This window comes from Ostrinia furnacalis, unplaced genomic scaffold, assembly GCF_004193835.3.
Source record: "Ostrinia furnacalis isolate ACB-3 unplaced genomic scaffold, ASM419383v2 OfSCF2432, whole genome shotgun sequence".
In the NCBI taxonomy this organism is placed as follows: Eukaryota; Metazoa; Arthropoda; class Insecta; order Lepidoptera; family Crambidae; genus Ostrinia; species Ostrinia furnacalis.
This window is the reverse complement of record NW_021132671.1, coordinates 227,922-245,828: the sequence shown is the minus strand read 5'-3', so window position 1 is coordinate 245,828 and position 17,907 is coordinate 227,922. Positions and strand designations below refer to the sequence as shown.

General features: G+C 36.3%; 1 protein-coding gene across 2 annotated transcripts in view; it reads right to left on the bottom strand.

Annotated features, from left to right (window-relative positions):
* Positions 1-13,857, bottom strand: part of LOC114355610 (WD repeat-containing protein 47) — a 43,350-nt gene extending 29,493 nt beyond the window's left edge. Inside the window, exons 1-3 of one of the 2 annotated variants that reach the window (XM_028308551.1) lie at positions 13,463-13,857; positions 12,971-13,391; positions 1,968-2,194 (exon numbers count right to left, since the gene is read on the bottom strand). In XM_028308551.1, coding sequence (XP_028164352.1) covers positions 1,968-2,194; positions 12,971-13,391; positions 13,463-13,704 — 890 coding nt within the window. In that variant the 5' untranslated portion in view covers positions 13,705-13,857. Of the gene's footprint in view, positions 1-1,967; positions 2,195-6,867; positions 7,748-12,970; positions 13,392-13,462 lie in introns of those variants that run through there. The other variant, XM_028308552.1, reaches the window with a different exon arrangement.
* Positions 13,858-17,907: the final 4,050 nt, after the last annotated feature.

The window sequence follows — 17,907 nt, the reverse complement described above, 5'->3', positions numbered from 1 at the left end:
AACACCTCGAATTGGTTGCGCAAAGTTTTATCGCAAGTGGCGAACGTTCTTTTGGTCAACCAAGAGCAATAAAACATTGATCAATGATTGAATTTTTATTTCGAGACGGGTTTATGAAATCGGAACTTCGCAGCAAAGTATGTACAGTTCAGTTCCGTTCATCTGCAAACTCAGTTCGAAATAGTTAAGGGAAAGTATTTGATTCAACGCTTATAGCATTCGAATTTATAAAAGCTCGTTATGGAAGGAAAATTAATTCGAACAAAATTTGTTCAACGAAAAGTTTACTGACTGTTGTTAAAATTAGTATGCCATGTCTCGCATTACCGTACCTTTTATGATACCTAGTTAAGACATGAGTTGAATCTTAATTAAGTCTATACAATACAAACCATATGTTCGAAGGCAGATAAATATTTGAGAGTTATGATATTATTATATCCACGTACCAAATGAAATTTCTTTGAACACAAAGAACAAATAGACTGATGGATTGCCTACTTCTAATTATGATTAGACGAGGGCAACAAGTTAAGAAGGTCTTTATGTAAGTTAACCGAGTTAAAAGTTATAAGGATAAAATACTAGTTTGTTAAGATGACAGTTTCATGATGGATCTTTGATGTCGGTATTTGTTTTTCATTGGATAGTGTAGTTGTTACTAGAAGGTAAGGTCTCACTTATTCAAGATAAGCAGATACTAATTGTTATTGCGGAACACGAACCAAACCAAAGAAAAGTCTAGTAGTACACAGAATTGGACAATGAAAGGCGTGAACAAGATCAATTGGTTCTCAAAATTTGTTTTACTCGTATTACATTTAAAGTCCCAGAGCGAATTTATGTAATTATGTTTGTTTTATTATTAACTAGCTGACCCGGCGAACTTTGTTCCGCCTTAATGGCAATAAATAACGGGATAAAAAGTATCCTATGTCCTTCTCCTGGCTCTAAACTACCTACCTGACAATTTTCAGCTAAATCGGTTCAGCCGTTCTTGAGTTATAAGTGGAGTAACTAACACGACTTTCTTTTATATATATAGAAGATTACCCAATCTCATTATCCCAAGTCTAGCCTAAGGCGCTTTTGTTTTAAATTATCATGAAAGATTACAGCAATAAAGCTGTAAATATTTCAAAGTGTCATTATTTAATTAATCTTGACGGAAATATTGTCCGAAGGGAACAACTTCACTCCATTGTTGGTAATGAATTGGGCAAGGTTAGGGCGGCGCGCGAGGAACCACCAGGGTCGCTACCGCCAGAGGTCGAGTGAAACGACTTTGCCAATGTTTATTATCTCAAAAACCCTTTTAAACTTGGATCAGACAAGAACAGTTACGACTCACAATGTCAACTTGTTATTTTTATACAAGATTTAATATGTTTTTGTACCTACAACCTTTCCAACAATGCGCTTGGATGACAGGTTGAATTATAATTGAAAACACGAAGTTCACGATCATGACCTTTAGCAACTTTGTTCAATCTTTGGATGACATCAACGCCACCTTACCTAGCAGGTGAGGCGTACGACATTTGAAAAGAACTAAAATTCTCTAATGGAACTCGTTCTAGGCAGCTACATCCAACTTCTTGAAGTTTTGATTGCGAAACCTCCACAATTTATGTTAATGGAGCAGAATTTATATTTTGTTCTGTTTTCATTACAAGAATTCTTGTCTAATCTAGCATAACGTTGCCCCACTTCATTTTAAATCGTTGTTGTTGTTTGTCCGCGGTTCGTTCAGCTTAGATCCTGTCACACAACTAACATACTTTAGGCTCTAAAGTTTTGAGCCTTTTCTCACAGCAATTTGTGCGGCGTGAACCGCCTCGATTTAACGAACGCTGCAATACCGCTGCGAGCTCGCGGCGATTTTCGTCTTGCCAAGAAATCTCAAGAATCTCTAGTGTTAAATTACACTTTACTTACAGAAGTCAGAAACTAAATGTGCAACTTACTTGATTTCCTCAATCTTCGGGTATGTGCATATCCTAAGGGTTTTCGTGTTCGATCCGACTGCGTATAGTTTTCCGTTGGGGTGGAATTCGGCGCACCGAACTGCCTGAAGGTCCTCTAGCACAGTGACGGGTTTGAAGGTGGGTCGGGAGCCGTTTACCTCGGCACCCGCGATGCCACTGGGCGCTGACAGCGGAGCGCTCTGGTGGCTACCATTTCTGGTTTGGGCCTGCAATCATACTATAATTTAAAACAGACGTCTACCTATAGGTCGCGCAGCAAAAGTTGAGGCGATCAACACAAGCAAAGATTTGTATGGTTATCGCACTGACGTCTTGCATATTCGATTGATTTGTGTTCTGTATTCAAATTAACATCAGTGTGAGTATGTGTTCGCCTCAACTTTCGTTGCGCGACCTATAAGAAGTTTAAAAAGTATCATGCATTATGTTATGTGATTAGAGCCAGTTTCACGAACTTCAAATGATATTTTGAATCCTACTAACGCTAGAGGACGTTTATAATACGTGTGAAACTTTCTCTAAATTTGTGATTTGGGAATGTAGGTGAAAAGTACCATGTGGTCTAAAGCCCGGTCTGCGAGCACGTAGAATTTTGTCCAATGACCCCAAGTTACCCATCCTTATCGCTCGCGCGTAATTATGTTGCTGTCGCGCTCGCACACTCACTGCGGGCGCACGTCGCACAGTCGCGACAGCAATATAATTACGCGCGAGCGATAAGGATGGGTAGCTTGGGGTCATTGGACAAAATTCTACGTACTCGCAGACCAGACTATACAATAACTTACAGTCAAAGACTACGAGTATATAAACTTATTTAACCATTGTTTTACATCACTCATTATTTGGGTAACATATTTTTGTTTTTTCAATTCAACGCCCAGTATTCGTTCATTAATTCTATATTATTTGCATTTCCAAATAAAAATAGTATCTTCACGTGGCACGTCATCGATTTGATTTCGAATGTCACACTTACCCCTTATTTCGTCGCATATAACTTTACCCATATAAAATCACTTTACGATATTGTCACAAAGGGGTCTACAAGCGAAAGGATTTCGACATATAAGCTATATCCTTCTCACGCACATTAACCATTCACTTTTACTATTACAATATTTTTTTGCCAATATCAATCTGCGTAGAGCCTAAGGGCGTCAATGTAACACACGATATTCAATTGGCACGAGGAGCCCTTCCATCTACAGTCGACAGCGCATTAGAAAATACATTTTTGTTGTAAAATATCACCTATTACAACTACATATGATAGATACCACAGAGGTTTACCTTGATGTTCCTTCCCCACCACACTTAAATGGCACACCAAAAAGGTTCAAGCGAATTTGTATCTTTCATTAAAAAATACGTGACCCAGAACTTAACTCACCATCAATAAATCAAAATACATCCAACTACGGTGAAATGACAGGCGAAAAAGCCTTAATTTTGAGTGCCTTTTCCGTAGTCGTGAGTAAAAGTAGAATGATGCAAGGAAGCTCTTTTATTTCGCCTGTCATAACAACTATGTATGTGTGAATAGGATATACTCGTATATCATTGTGTGGGTGGACATGCGGTATAAACAAAACATCGCGTTGACGAACGTACTTAGATTGTATTGATTAATTTGTCAATATTATGTATACGACATGATGGACGCTTAAACTTTTTGTCTCTAGGAATTTGAACATTATAAAAAATGTGAATGGTTCCTTACCCAAAAAATCTGTATAAAAATGTTTGATTTTATTTTCATACTTTATTTACAATTATGAATAATAATAATGTTCTTCATGCTGCTCATATTGTCTCTACATTATTTACATCACACCAATGTTGAATTGGCTAATTGTGACCTCGTGTATAGTCTCATATTTAAAAATGAGATTGATTTTTCACATTTTACTAAAAATATACAAAATGACTCTCATGGGTATTAATGAGAGTTAAGAAACGAAAAATTTCAAAACAGGTTTTCGAGACAGGAATTTTTAGATGTTCTATTTTTTTTTTTTTTTTGGAGTTCATTTATTTTTCTGGAATTGGTGTGTTTGCCTGTTGCTTTTATAAATGTTTTAAGAAGTGGCTTCCTACTTTATTTTCTACTTATTTAAAAATTAGTAAGATATGGTGAAGTCAGATTGATGAGAATTGTTCATTGATATAAAATGAGATCTAGCATCTCAAAGTAGATATGTAGACACGACAGCACATCAGACTATTTTTTTTTTAAAACTCAACCCTATTTTAACTACATAAGACCTCACATTATTTAACTTGATGTGCTGGCGTCTGTAAGGTGATTCTAAAAACCTTTAAACTTCTTATAAAGATAATTTAAGATAACCAATAGGTACGATAATACATAGTTATAAAATATATCTATATGGACAAGATAACAAGTTGTAAATACCTTCCTTTTGGTTGATTATGCCCTATTGTCCAATGAACTATTATGAACTATAACGTATTGGCGTCGAATACTTTATTTCCAAAAGCATTTCCAAACTATAATAATTTATCCTAAAGCTGTAGAACGTCAATTAAAAGACCTAAATCAAAATTTAACTTAAATAACATTTCTTGTTAATTTGCAATGACAATACTAAACAGAGAACGGCAAATACGGAATTACGAAATCATAAACGCACGATACCCGAGGTATTGACATAAAAGGTGTTACTAAAAAACGGTTTATGACATCATGACGATGATCGAAGAAAAACTAGCAAACCAAATTAAACAAATCAATTCAGAAGATTCTCGAGAGCATGCTTGTTTATTACATAAAGCATAAAGGTGTCGCTAATGATGACATTAGAAAATGTGCACTTCTGCAGCAATTGTGTTCAGTGCCGTAATATTCAGGTTGAATAGATTAAACCGGTTTACAGTTGCCGCAACCAAACAGGTTTTGTAATTTAAATAGATCAGTTGCTGACCGATAACAACGACACGAAACCAAGCAAACTTTCATTTTTAATGAACTGAGACGACACGAATTCATAAATTACATGCCTTCAGTGAGCAAAGGAATGCCATAGCATAATGTATCAATAGGTATTTCAAAATAAGTAAATCCAGTCGGTGGCAAAGACGTAACTATAAATTTCTTTGATGGCAATAAAACCAGTTAAAGTTTACAATGTTGTCTTCGTAAACGTATTCTGTTGCATCGAGCGTGGCTCGAAACTCGCAAGTTGTAATAGAAAGTGTACTTTACCGCTTTTATTCTCTCGCTTAGTTTGTTTACCGCGCGGCGACGGCTCCGTCAAAACTTATGTTTTGACGAGGTTTGTCGCCATTCGCAAGTTTTTATGTGCGTTTTTATGTACGTGCGCGTCATCTACTTAAACAGCGAATATGAGTAATAGATTATGGATATGATGTCGACCGTTAGGAATGTTTGAAATTACCAATAAGCGTCAATTATTATAATCATTTCTTGATTATTTTGATAAGCATAAGTTAGCGCGAGTGATGAGACCCGAGAATACGTGAACCAGGGTAAACTAATTTACGATATTTGGGTCTCAGATCATACATGTCTACAAATAATGTTCAGCACAGACGCCTTTGTCGATCTATTAAAAGATAAGGAGACATGTAAAGTGCCCCATAAGGGCTACCTTTTTCTTTTTTTTATTATTTTCTATTGACGTTCATAAGTGCCACTTGTGGTCTAAACTGAATAAATATTTTTGATTTTGATTTTTTTTGATTTTAATATTAGCACATCACATCGACCAGTCATGTGTGACAATCATCACGTATTATTACGTATTACACGAAGTTTTACCGCATTTAACAAGTAGAAAAAGTTCTTAATTTGATGCCGAACTCTCGATTGCATAACGATAGGCTATTAGTAGTAGATATGTTCTAAAATGTTACCGTTACTGAATGATATAAGAATCAATTTAAAATATGGCAAAACCTTTGATAAAGTTTAGGTAATCATTATGCATTGAGTTACGCAAAATGTTAGTATAAGAAAGTCCCTAAGAATAATTTATTCATGGCGATATCGCGGTCGGGAAATCCTTTAAACAACGTAAACAACGCTTGAAATTCAAATATATTTAATACAACATGTTTATTGCATTACACATTGTTGTTATAGGTGTGCTTGAAACTTTTTAAAGTTTAAACAAAGGCCTTGAATACATTAACGTGTATCATATAATTTAGATGTTTATTTATAAATAATTTATTAACAGATGATCAATGAATTAGTGTCCATTTGAAATACATTCAAGTAATTTAAACACGAAGAGGATAATACTTATGTTAATATCGTTGTTAATGAGTATTTATTTTCATAATAAATGTTATGAAATCAAGTTCATTCAGAAACAATGCACAATTAAGTTGGCAGGTCACAATTCACATTCGCATTGCGACGTCCGAGTAACGAAACAAAAACTGTCCGAATTACCTGAAAACCTAATTTCGCTTTAGAGCGAAACACATAAGATTTAATCTGATAAGGTAAGTGACGAATGAGTTGCGGTGGCATGGTGTGATGAAAAAACGAGTATTGAACATCCGTTACACGCGCAGGACGCGCGTTGCGGTTCACCGGAGCTGAACGGGCCCGGAGCTGCTCGCTCCCACAGCCGCGGCCGACCGCGCAATACATCACATCACACAAATATGTACTCAAAAACATTCGCTAAAGAGGCACATTCAATTACACATTTCGCTTGGCTTCAATAAAAATAATAATGTAAATAAAGGAAATGTGAAAGTACACATAAGTACAGTACTGAACGCACACAGTTTAAGAAAACGACTCCCACTCAGAAATAGATTCCTTAAAAGAAGAAAACGTAACCGTGAACCCATCGCGATAGAAAGTAGATCCAATTACCTGAAAAGCGGAGACACGCTTTGGTGGCAGAACTTGAGGTCTGTCGACAAGATTCTCCATGGAATGTCTCGTGAGAAATCCTTGCTTTTGGAAAGTTGTGTTCGTTTTATATGAGGTACGGTTGAATTTTGTAGCTGGTGCTACTATTCTGTTACCGTTCTCGTCGTCGTCTTCCCATTCAGTGACGACCTCTGTCCTGACGTCCTCCAGGGAACGTGATCGACTGCAAGGACACGCAGCCGGAGGAGCTGGGATAGGGTGTCGGATGTGGCGCGGTTTCTCACGCCCGTGATAGTAGTCCGAGTGGCTGCTCGGCGTCGGAGCACCAGCCGATCTATAGCTCGGCGACAAGAAGTAGTAATCCCGCGATTTGTTGCTGTACGCACTCATTGCAGAGAAATCCGAGTAAGTGGAACCCTTCGATGATGCGGTTTTAAAGTTTCTCAAATCCATTGGGTCCGGCGGTCGGAAATAAAAGTTAGGTTGGACCTGGCGTGACAACGGGGGCCAGGGCCTGAACGGGGCGTCAACGTAGTGCGGCGGCTTGGACTTCATGTTAGATCGCGGTAGTTCATCCAAGCGCGGCTGCGTCGGTTCCGTGCGGATGTAGTCGAGGGAACAGCGGCACTGCTGCCACGGCCCGCGAGAGGCGTGCGCCTGCCCACCACCTGCGTTGCACCACTGTTGCCGCGCGTTAGACAGAGATGAGAATATGGAGAAAGGCGCACTCGCGTTCCGCTCGATCCGTTGAATGCGAATACAAGTGAAAGGGGTAGCCCGTGCGCGGTCAATGCGTTGAGCACGCTCAGATATTGCTCGTAACCAGCGCAGCGTACCAACAGATATCTCTTCGTGTATTGTGCTGCAATGCAACGTTGCAAGTGTAGTAAAATGATGTCTTTATGGCATGTGCTTAAGTAATTATTCACGTGATACGAGTACAAATAAATGATAATATGCGCAGATTTACGGCGCTTATGAGGATAACGGTTTATAGACAAGAACCATTATTTCACCAAAGCTAGGTACCTATTACATTTTAAAAAATTAATTCACTGTTTTACGTTCATAAATAACTTAAAAGCGAATCTTTGATTTTGCGTTTGATTGCGTAACGATCATTCTGACGAAATCAATTTAATATGGCTATTTTAGGTGTAACACTAAGTCACGCTCGTATTCTAACTTTCGCTTCTTTCTTACGCTCGATTAGTGTAAATCATGCTAATAACGAATAGCAGGTTTTTTAAATTTCAAATACGGAATCATGAAGACGATTCATCAAACAATAGGATATTATATCATACAGATATTGCGCATATGAGCACCCACGCCACTCAAGAAATAACGCTGGAAAACTCAAACATTTAATTAGTCACCATATTCGTTGTAACGAAGGAACTCAAGGTTGTACCATATACAGATCATATAATAAACAACTTTATGTCTGAAGAAACTCATCATAATCTTAATTTCAGCCTACGCCAAGAAAATGAATATTAATTAAAACATGTTCGTGTCCACAACAATATAGCTGCTCCGTTGTGATCATAAATCATAACAAATACTAGGCAATAGGCATGCAAAAAACAATAACGCCAATATTAGTTAGAATAGAACTCATTACCACCAGTCTGGAAAGATTAAAACAAATGGATTTACTTTGTAATTTACTACATTAGTGCTTCATTGTGCTTCTCTAAGTACTGACAGGAGAGTTAATACTTAGAGGTAAATGGTTTACAAATAAATTATAATTTAGTTACTTATTTAATTTGAATATTACTTGGTATTTGCGTCACTTTAATATCCTCCGTCAGTAAACATGGTACAGAAGCTGTGCATCATCACCGATTTCATATATTATTCTGTAAAGTTCGCCTAAAGTGAATTAGCGACGAAAGCGTGACTGATGTTGGAACCATAAGATTCACGATTGATTGGCTATTTGGATAAGATATTAAGTAATTCGAGACGAATTGTTTTGTTTACTGCCAGCCGGAAATAGACCTTATTCTTTCACCTGAGGTTTAGTCAGCGTAGATTATATAAAAGATTTATCGCATCTTACAGTAAAAGTGTTAATGGGATAAAGTTAATCTTTGTATCGATCGGGAAATTCTATGACAATATAGTACACCAGTAAAATTCAAGTCAGAGTGCCTGAATTACAAAATCCGAATAATTCCTTTGGTTTATAAAACCGTAATTTTGTTTGTTCGCTAAAGTAAAACGTGATCTAAGAACAATAACTGCCGATAACACAATTGTTACAATAGAATTTTATAACATTACGTAAAGTTTGTTTAAGAACAACCATGACTTCATTGTGACTCAGAGTGAACCAAAATCCCCAATGGACCGAGCAAACATTGACATAGTTACAAATTCCTGCTGAACTCCAAACTGAATCATCTTGTATGAAGGGGACAACTCCTGGCTGGATGTTGTTTTGTTCCAGCTTTTTGCGACGGAAATGCGAATAATAAACAAAGGCATGTGTAATAAAAGTTTATACGTACAATATGAAAATAAAACTAGACATTATGCAACATTACACGAATGAAAGTTTAAAATATCAATTAAATATAGGTGACCAACTGATATAGCGGCAAAAACGAACGAACTGTTATTAAAACAGAATGGAGTCGAACAGCATAATAGACTTTCTTCATCTTGCTATCAGATTTTAATTGAATATAGAACTACATTTACGTCAGCCCGCATAGAACTTGGGCTAAATTGAATCTTGAAAGAAAATAAAAAACTTCTGTTTCAGGCATGACTAACAAACGTTGTTCAATAATAATCCTTCATCAACGACTAAAGAATTTTGAGGTTCGTTCGAACAATTAGGTTTTCGAGAAATTCAATTCCTCCTTCAATTATTACTATGTATCAAAGCCTTGATATAGCTTTACACTACCTTCAGACACGAGCCTAGAATCTTGATTTAATTCTACACGTTGATTGACTGCAGCTGCTCAACAAAAGGACATGGATATCGTTAATTGGATTCCAGGGTTAAATTGGCAATTCAAATACACAATAGGTACATTGTGCGCAGTAAATACTAAACCTATGTAAATATATAAAATAGGTAACTTTATTATATTTGAGAAAATGTAGGTAACTTTATTATATTTGACAAAATGATACTATTGTAGAGATACCCTGTTAATCCAGTAATAGGATGGCTGAACTTGATACTATCTGATAGTCTCTTGACTAAAGAATAAACCATCTGAAAGAGTCACGTTTCGATGAAAATATAGGCTAAGGCTGTTACCGCATCTTTTGTCTCACAGTACAGTAGTCACAATCAATTGAGACTTATTGACTTATTAGCGAGAAGTCAAAGCCGGTAGCCGGGTCAAACTGTATTTACGAGGGTCGGGTTTCTTGATAAATTGGAACTCATCAACTGTAGTACAAGCTTGTTTGTTATACACCACTGAATTGACAATCAATGCCTACATGCGTTTTGTTTAACTTTAATTGATGTTTATTTTCGTCTTTGGTAGTTTAGCAATTACCAATGAAGGGTAAATGGTAACTTTCAATACATTTGTATAGACAATGAATCATCAGTTAAGTTTCTGTTGAGAAATTAAATAAGTAAGTTGTTGGTAACGGTAACATAATTAATTCTGTCAAATAAAAAAGAGCTAAAACAGCAATATAGATGATGTTATTATTGCCGTGATTTAGTCGTGACGGGTGCCAGATGTCGGCGTCATCTCCATATTTGGCTGCACAGGTTGTGGCGAAGTTGACTCCCAATGAGCGAGCCTTGTACAGAGACCTACCAGAGATTCTCGTGTCACTAACGTACACAATGCTGCCAACGATTCTGATGATTATTCAATAGCGTTTCACCAGTTTAATGCGGATTTGAAATGTATGACGCCGAATCGTTTCTCAGTCTATGCTAATCTATGTAAATATGCAGTAGCCTCCTTGGGGCGGAATCACACACCTTAATGATGCTATGCCTAGTAAGCAAATGAAGACACGGCAGTTTACAATGTAATAGTCACCTCGTTAATGGTTTTACTGTCAACAATAAAACAGTGGCTGCCTTTGAACAGGACATAGAAGAGACCACAAATGAGGCCGTTGCTTCACTTGCAGATACCATAGAATACAACGAAATGTATGTTTTTTTTTTTATGTGATAGGAGGCAAACGAGCAGACGGATCACCTGATGGTAAGTGATTAAGTGTTTTTGTTCAAAGGGCATCTTTTCTTGCTCATGATAAAATTAAATTATGTAACTAAATACTCGTAGTATTTCTTATTCATCTTGATTTATTTACATAATATTATGTATAACATAAAATTTTCCATTTCAGCTTGGTTAGTTTCAAAGTGGGTAGTAGCCGTAAAAGAGGCAAAAGGTCATTGACCGACTACCTGGACTGGCACCTCCCTAATGAGACTATGTACCTAACGCCAGAAATAAGACAAAGTCACTAAGAGTAGCATTAATGTTGTGTCCTCCAACTAACTGAAACAACTAGATAGCGGTTCAACAATTTTAATTTAACTTTGTTCATAACATTTATTAGCAAAATACTTTTTAGTTTCAGTAAACAATCTAATTTTAACGTTAGGTTCAGGTTCAGTTAATTTCACGCCGGAATCAAATTTTGTAACAACGACGTCGTAAGTGTATCTACACACACAAAACATCATCTATGTGATGTTTATGTGACACGTGTCTTAGTAGTAATTTTATCAAGGGGGCGTAAGGAGTGTCCCCCGGGGTGAGATATGGGCCTAATGCATGTGGCGTTAATGTATGAGGAAGGGTAGCTGACCCACGAGCAGGGAGATTCATAGAATTGGATACTTCTCTACAATTTACTTCTTTCTATTGAATATAAAAGAAATTAACAACAGATACTCAACCGTCAACCTTTGAACCACTAATAACGACATTTTCAAGGATTCGAAATCTTTTCTCAAAATCTTTTCTTATCCCCATCTTTTGTACCTTTTCGATTGCGACATTATTGTTCGTAATGTTCTTCATTTATTATTTACTATTCCAACATTTGGTTTATTTTTCCAACAGTTTGATCTAGACGGACGGTGATCCAGCCAAGGATTTCCGTTTAAGTTGATCAAGAACTAGGAATTATTAAGTCACATTTTGTTAAGGGAATGAGCTGCCGTGCCAGGATCTAACGTTAAATTAATCAGTTGTTCAAACTCCGCTAAAGTTAACGTCAGCAGCGATCTTGGGATTATCTTTGCTTTATCGCCGAACTATGATCAATTGCTGGCTATCTAATGAGTCCAAAATAAGTGGCTTTACATTGCGTAACTCCTTGATAATGTATCTATTTATCAGTTTGAGATCTCAATTTGTCTGAGAGTTAGATATTTTTAGCGACCCAAATATTATTCTAGTTAAATTTAAACTAGCAGCATCTAAATCTAAATACATTAGCATTAGATCTCTTTTTAGTGGTAACTAAACAAAATTTAAATTGTTTTGTCAACATTATTCATTTTGAACAAAACAATTTCGTCGTACCCATAATAATGACACTGGTGGGACCTTCTGAGGGCTGATTGTGATGAATCAAACGCAAGAAACATTCATGCCAAGCGTAGCCTTTGACGTAAATAACTTTCGCAATAAATTAGTTGCGTCTATACGTAACCCATTCGTAACGCAGTTATACGGCGATAGCGTGATGGTATTGTTTAAACCGTTCCATGGTGCAATCAAGGAGATCGATACGTAAGCTTTCTTCAACGTAACATACTTCACGCTTATTACCTATAACGGAAACGGAACACTACCAATAATCTTTGATTACAATTTGACTAGGTAGTATGAATAAAAATCAATTTCGTTAAGCAAGTATAACCAACAACAGCATGACTTTATAACAGAACACCTACACAGTTTTACTATACTACATATTCGCAGTCATTTTCTTAATATGATAAACTTTGACATGAACACAAAGAACGTCTTTTCCTCAAGATAACCATGACCAGAATTCGCAGTCAGTATTGACAAAGAAATCCATCTTATATTCTAACCAACCAGACAGTAAGTTATTGTTACAAGTTCACAATTACCTTGTTATGTCCGTATGAGAGTCTCTCGTCATGCCCAAGCGACGAAACAGAATTGTGCCTTTCAGAGTCCCAACTTGAATGCCATATATCTAAGGAGTCCGTGGATGACTTCTTTGTGTCTATAGAACTTTTCCTCGAGAGCGAATTCATTGAACCGACGTAATCACGTTTCATATCTCTGATTCCATTGCTGTTTACAGAGTCCCTTCTATTATAATTAACAATATTACTCCTGGTGAGATTCGGGAAGGATCCCATGGAATGTCTCTTGTTGTAGTTTCTCTGTGTTGGGCTTGGCGTATCTCGGCGAGGCGGCGTTTGGGAAGGGCTGTGGCGATCGCGCCGAAGGATACTCGGGAATGTCGACGGGTGTTCCAGCTCGCGTGCCGGCGATCCCGACATACCCAGTGAATCTCGACGCCTGTTTTGTCAGCCAGCATTAATAAAGATTATAACAACAATAAATAACACACTAACTAAAATTTTACGGACCTGATTATGAGCCCATTTGTTGGTGATATTGATTCCCTGTGGTATCCCGGCGTCGACTCCCTACTGTGAAGGTAAAGGGATGACCGATATGGAGTGCTGCAACGGCCATGTACGTCGCAATGAGGGTCGTGCTCGACGACGGAGCTGACGAGCGGCGAATGTCGACCCTCCCCCTCCAGGGTCATGCTACCAAACATTGAATCCAGCTGCCGCATAGCTATCATTTTCTTGACTGTTGACATCTTCACAAGGCAACACTTATCTCCAGGGTTTTATTTTAATTCACAATTTGAAACAATAATCAAGGTAAGTCGATCGTTTAATTCTTGTACTTTGCGTGAGTTTAAGTGACATGTATGTCCTCTAAGTATGCCGCGACGCGACTGGACTGATCGGACGGCATTGTGCGCAGAACGCTTACCGATGACTCACACGGCGGCATGCGCGCGAGCAACGAGACTACGATTATCGGCGTGTCCTACAATTACATAGCATATAAATATAGCTGAAGGAGGTAAATAATAGTAAGTACAGCTTACAGCACCATCCATAATAAACAAGGACGGTTTCGCGTGTAGGCGTCAGCGTCATTCAAGTATAACTGAAGGTCGTTTGTCAAGTCATCTCTGCGTTGTCGTTAAAAAACTAAGCATTATTGTAATTTGAAGAGTCATAAAAATTGAACTGTTGAAAATCAAATCGGGTGCCCACGCCCTCCACCGTCTGTGCAGGTTTGTTAGCCTAATTTGTAAAATTATAAACTGGCAGCAATTTTACGCTTGTATCCGTAAATGTAATTAACTGGATTAACTGATGTGGCTAATCGAGTTCCGTCACCGATTACACGGTTCCTTAAGCGGCTAGGACAAATTGTGCTAGGCAGTTGACGTACAGCTATTTTGTTAATTGGGCATGACATTAAAAAAACTTTCGTCTAGCACATCACATTCGCATCTGGCATAACAAGCCAGCTAATTTGTGTATGAACTCTGATTTAACATATGCCCTCCCCGCAATTTAAATAAGGAAAGCGGTTGAAACAAATTATAACTAAATAAATAATCAACACAACATCATTTAAGAAATATAGAAGGAAAGAAAATAATATCAAAGAACTCTGTGTAATTTATTATTTAAAGCTACTTCTATTTGGGTAAGCGGAAATTTAACTGATAGATAGCAGGAATAAGGGCAAACCTAAATATAAGCATTTAGTAACTTCGAGTAGAAAAATGTTACGCATGAATAATGATTTTGATAGTGGATATTTAATTTGACACATACAGGGTGGAAACGATAAGTGATATCACTCGATTATTTCTAAACTATACAAGATATCGAATACTGATACAAGATAATATGGTTACTGATCTTGAAAGTTCTTAAGAAGCTTCAATAACACAATGTTACAGAATAGACTGGATCTATCCGAAAATTCTGTTTCCAGCTTGCATCATTTACCAGAAAATATATTATAATTAAAATAAAGGAAATCTGTCTCACCCTCGTTGATGTACCCTCCGACTCTAAAAAAGACTAGATAAGGTAATATCGTAAATTGTGAAGTAAATATTTGTAATCAACGGAATTTAGAACCAAGGAATAAACAATGTAGTTTACAACATATTGGTACCAGTAGAACGTGGGTTTCGAGACCAATTATGCGTTTTAATAAAACCGTCACAGCAATGTTGCTACAGAGTTGAGATTTTTATCCCGTCGCATTATTTATGTGAACGGCTGTTTTATTTATACAAGTGGGCGTAGAAATCCAGTCGATTTCAAGGTCATACTTATTGTAGAGCAATAAATAAGATTGTTTCTTTATAAGAAACAATAAATAAAACGGTTTACAGAGGTGATTAAGAAAATGAAATTATAAAATCTACACATTCAATGCATCAAAATAATATATCAGGTTTTTAACTGCACTGTTATTTTTAATATCAATAATAATAATCATTATTTTTAATATCAATAACTACAAGTCGCACTCAAGTTTGAATTACACGATTTACGTAATAAGATATTATGATACCTAATAGTTGATTGAAACATATTCAGCATCGGTCCCTGATATCAAAAATGTTAAGGTACTTCGGCGTAAATTTTAGTTCCTGGAATATACTTCATTGTACACCACACAAAAACAGACACATAACATAAATAAATATCAAATTGAAAGGGCACCATATAGGAGGTCTTATCCTTAGAAAGAGAGATCTCTTCCAGACAACCCAGAGAAAGGACATTTGTTTCAAATAACATAAATGGGGAAGGCGGTGATCACATTGGTTTTTGAGATTGTCTAAGTCTATAGATTAGAATCCAGCCTGCCAAGCGTGGAGATTATGCTAAAATCCTCCACTAAAGTGGAGGAGGCTTATACTCCAGCAGTGGACTGTAAAAGGCTGTTGATGATGATAATGATAATGATATATTAGAATTAATGTATGTAAACTAACTACTTAATCGTATTGATTAAATATTGTCATAATTCCATATTAACATTATTGATATACATTAAAAAAAAAGATCCGAACATCGGAAGACGTAATCTATTGTCTATTCATAACTATTTATTGTTTTTTGATAAAATTAATTTCGTAAATTCGTTGACCAAATAAAATTATATACAGGCTTAAGAGTTGAGGCCGAACAAGATAAAATACAAGAGATTTTGAAACTTGTTAAACACACTTCACAATATTGGCTGTATAGCTGCTAGTTAAACAATATCTATGTTTTCCTGTATGGGTACGTGTGTTTTTAGGTAGAGCTTCCCCTTGAAAAATATTTACTCATTGTCACTACTGTAAACTCCTGTGTATGGCTGCTATGCGCTTTTAGTCTATGGTCACTACGCACATACCGACAAAATTCCATATCTACAATTCTTTTCAAATTTTAAGGGTTTTATTATGCTAGATACCACTTATGCAAAAAATACTGGTATTCAGTATAACAAATATTTGGGTTGGAAATGCAACAACTAAATGAAATACTAATTAGAATGATTTCACAAGCAGTAATATTTTATTCAACACTGATGTAAAAGTTAAGTGCAAACTGAACAGTTCACCTATAAAATAATAGTTGTTTATGGGACAAGAGGCAAACTAAAATATCAAACAAATCACCTGATGATAGGTGATTACCTGTGATTACCGCCATACGACACCCGCAGCCCCAGGGGCTACATACTTATCGCTGACAAACATATTCAAAATCGACTTTTAATTATTACTATAAATATTTCAATGAATATTCCCCACGCACCTCTCAACCTGTGACGTGCCCTCAGATTCAGTAGAGGGGTGAAGGTGCTTAAAAAGCAGCGGGAGGCGAATACTATTTAATACGCATTATCACTGCTATGTTGTAGGTTGTAACCTTCTTATAATGGGAATTAAAAGATAATGACAGCTTAAAAAGGAACTCACGAATACAAATTAATTGAACATTAAAAAATAATAATGAAACACACGCTTGAAAAGGAATTGAATGTGACGATAGATAAATATTCAATGTTACCATATTTCTGGTTGACCCCGATCGCCGAGCAAATAAACATGCCGTTTGTTTGCATTAAATATACTTTATTAAAATACGTTAATTGAACTTTTCAATTAACAGTTTATTTTATTACAATATCTCTAAATATTAGAACAAATAGAGAATTACGTTATAGAACTTACCTATGCGATTGTTTGTTATTCTGTAAAGCTATTAAATTTCAATTATCCGAGTGTGATAAAAAGTACGTAGGCGTAAATCGTATACGGCACGAATGTAATTGATTAGAAACCATATTGTGCATTCCTCGCATACGGATGTAATTAGGTACGTACGGTATATTACACACTTTTATTTTTGTCGTTACTTTACACGAAAAGGAACAGACACAGAATACGCGAGTATCAATTACTGTGCGCGCCACGCATGACCACTGGCCGGCCATGATGTATGATCTAAATATTATACTTTTTTATTCAAATAACAAAGAATATTTCAAAAAATCTTATCGACTCTCTGACTATTATGACAGCACAAGCTATGATTATTGTGTAAAAAAGAATATAAGGGTCAAAATCAAAGAGGTGAGCATTATGCTTCTGACAAAGTTTTCCTGATTAAAATAACACGATATTACTAAAATATTTATTTCAAAATAAAGGTTCTGTGCATAATTACACGGCACATAGCTTATTTATCTTTCTATACTTATGTTTTATTTGATTTTAAACAAAAAAGGTCGAAATAGTCATTCCGGGAACGCATCCTTATACCATGTTTCATAGTTCAAACAAGTCAAAATGTAAAATAATTAAGACTTAAAATTGTCATATTTTAATATTAATATTGAACATCATCAAATTAAGAATTCAAGTATTTAATACATTAATAGCAGTTTAATTTCTTTATATTTTGACTATTCAAATGGT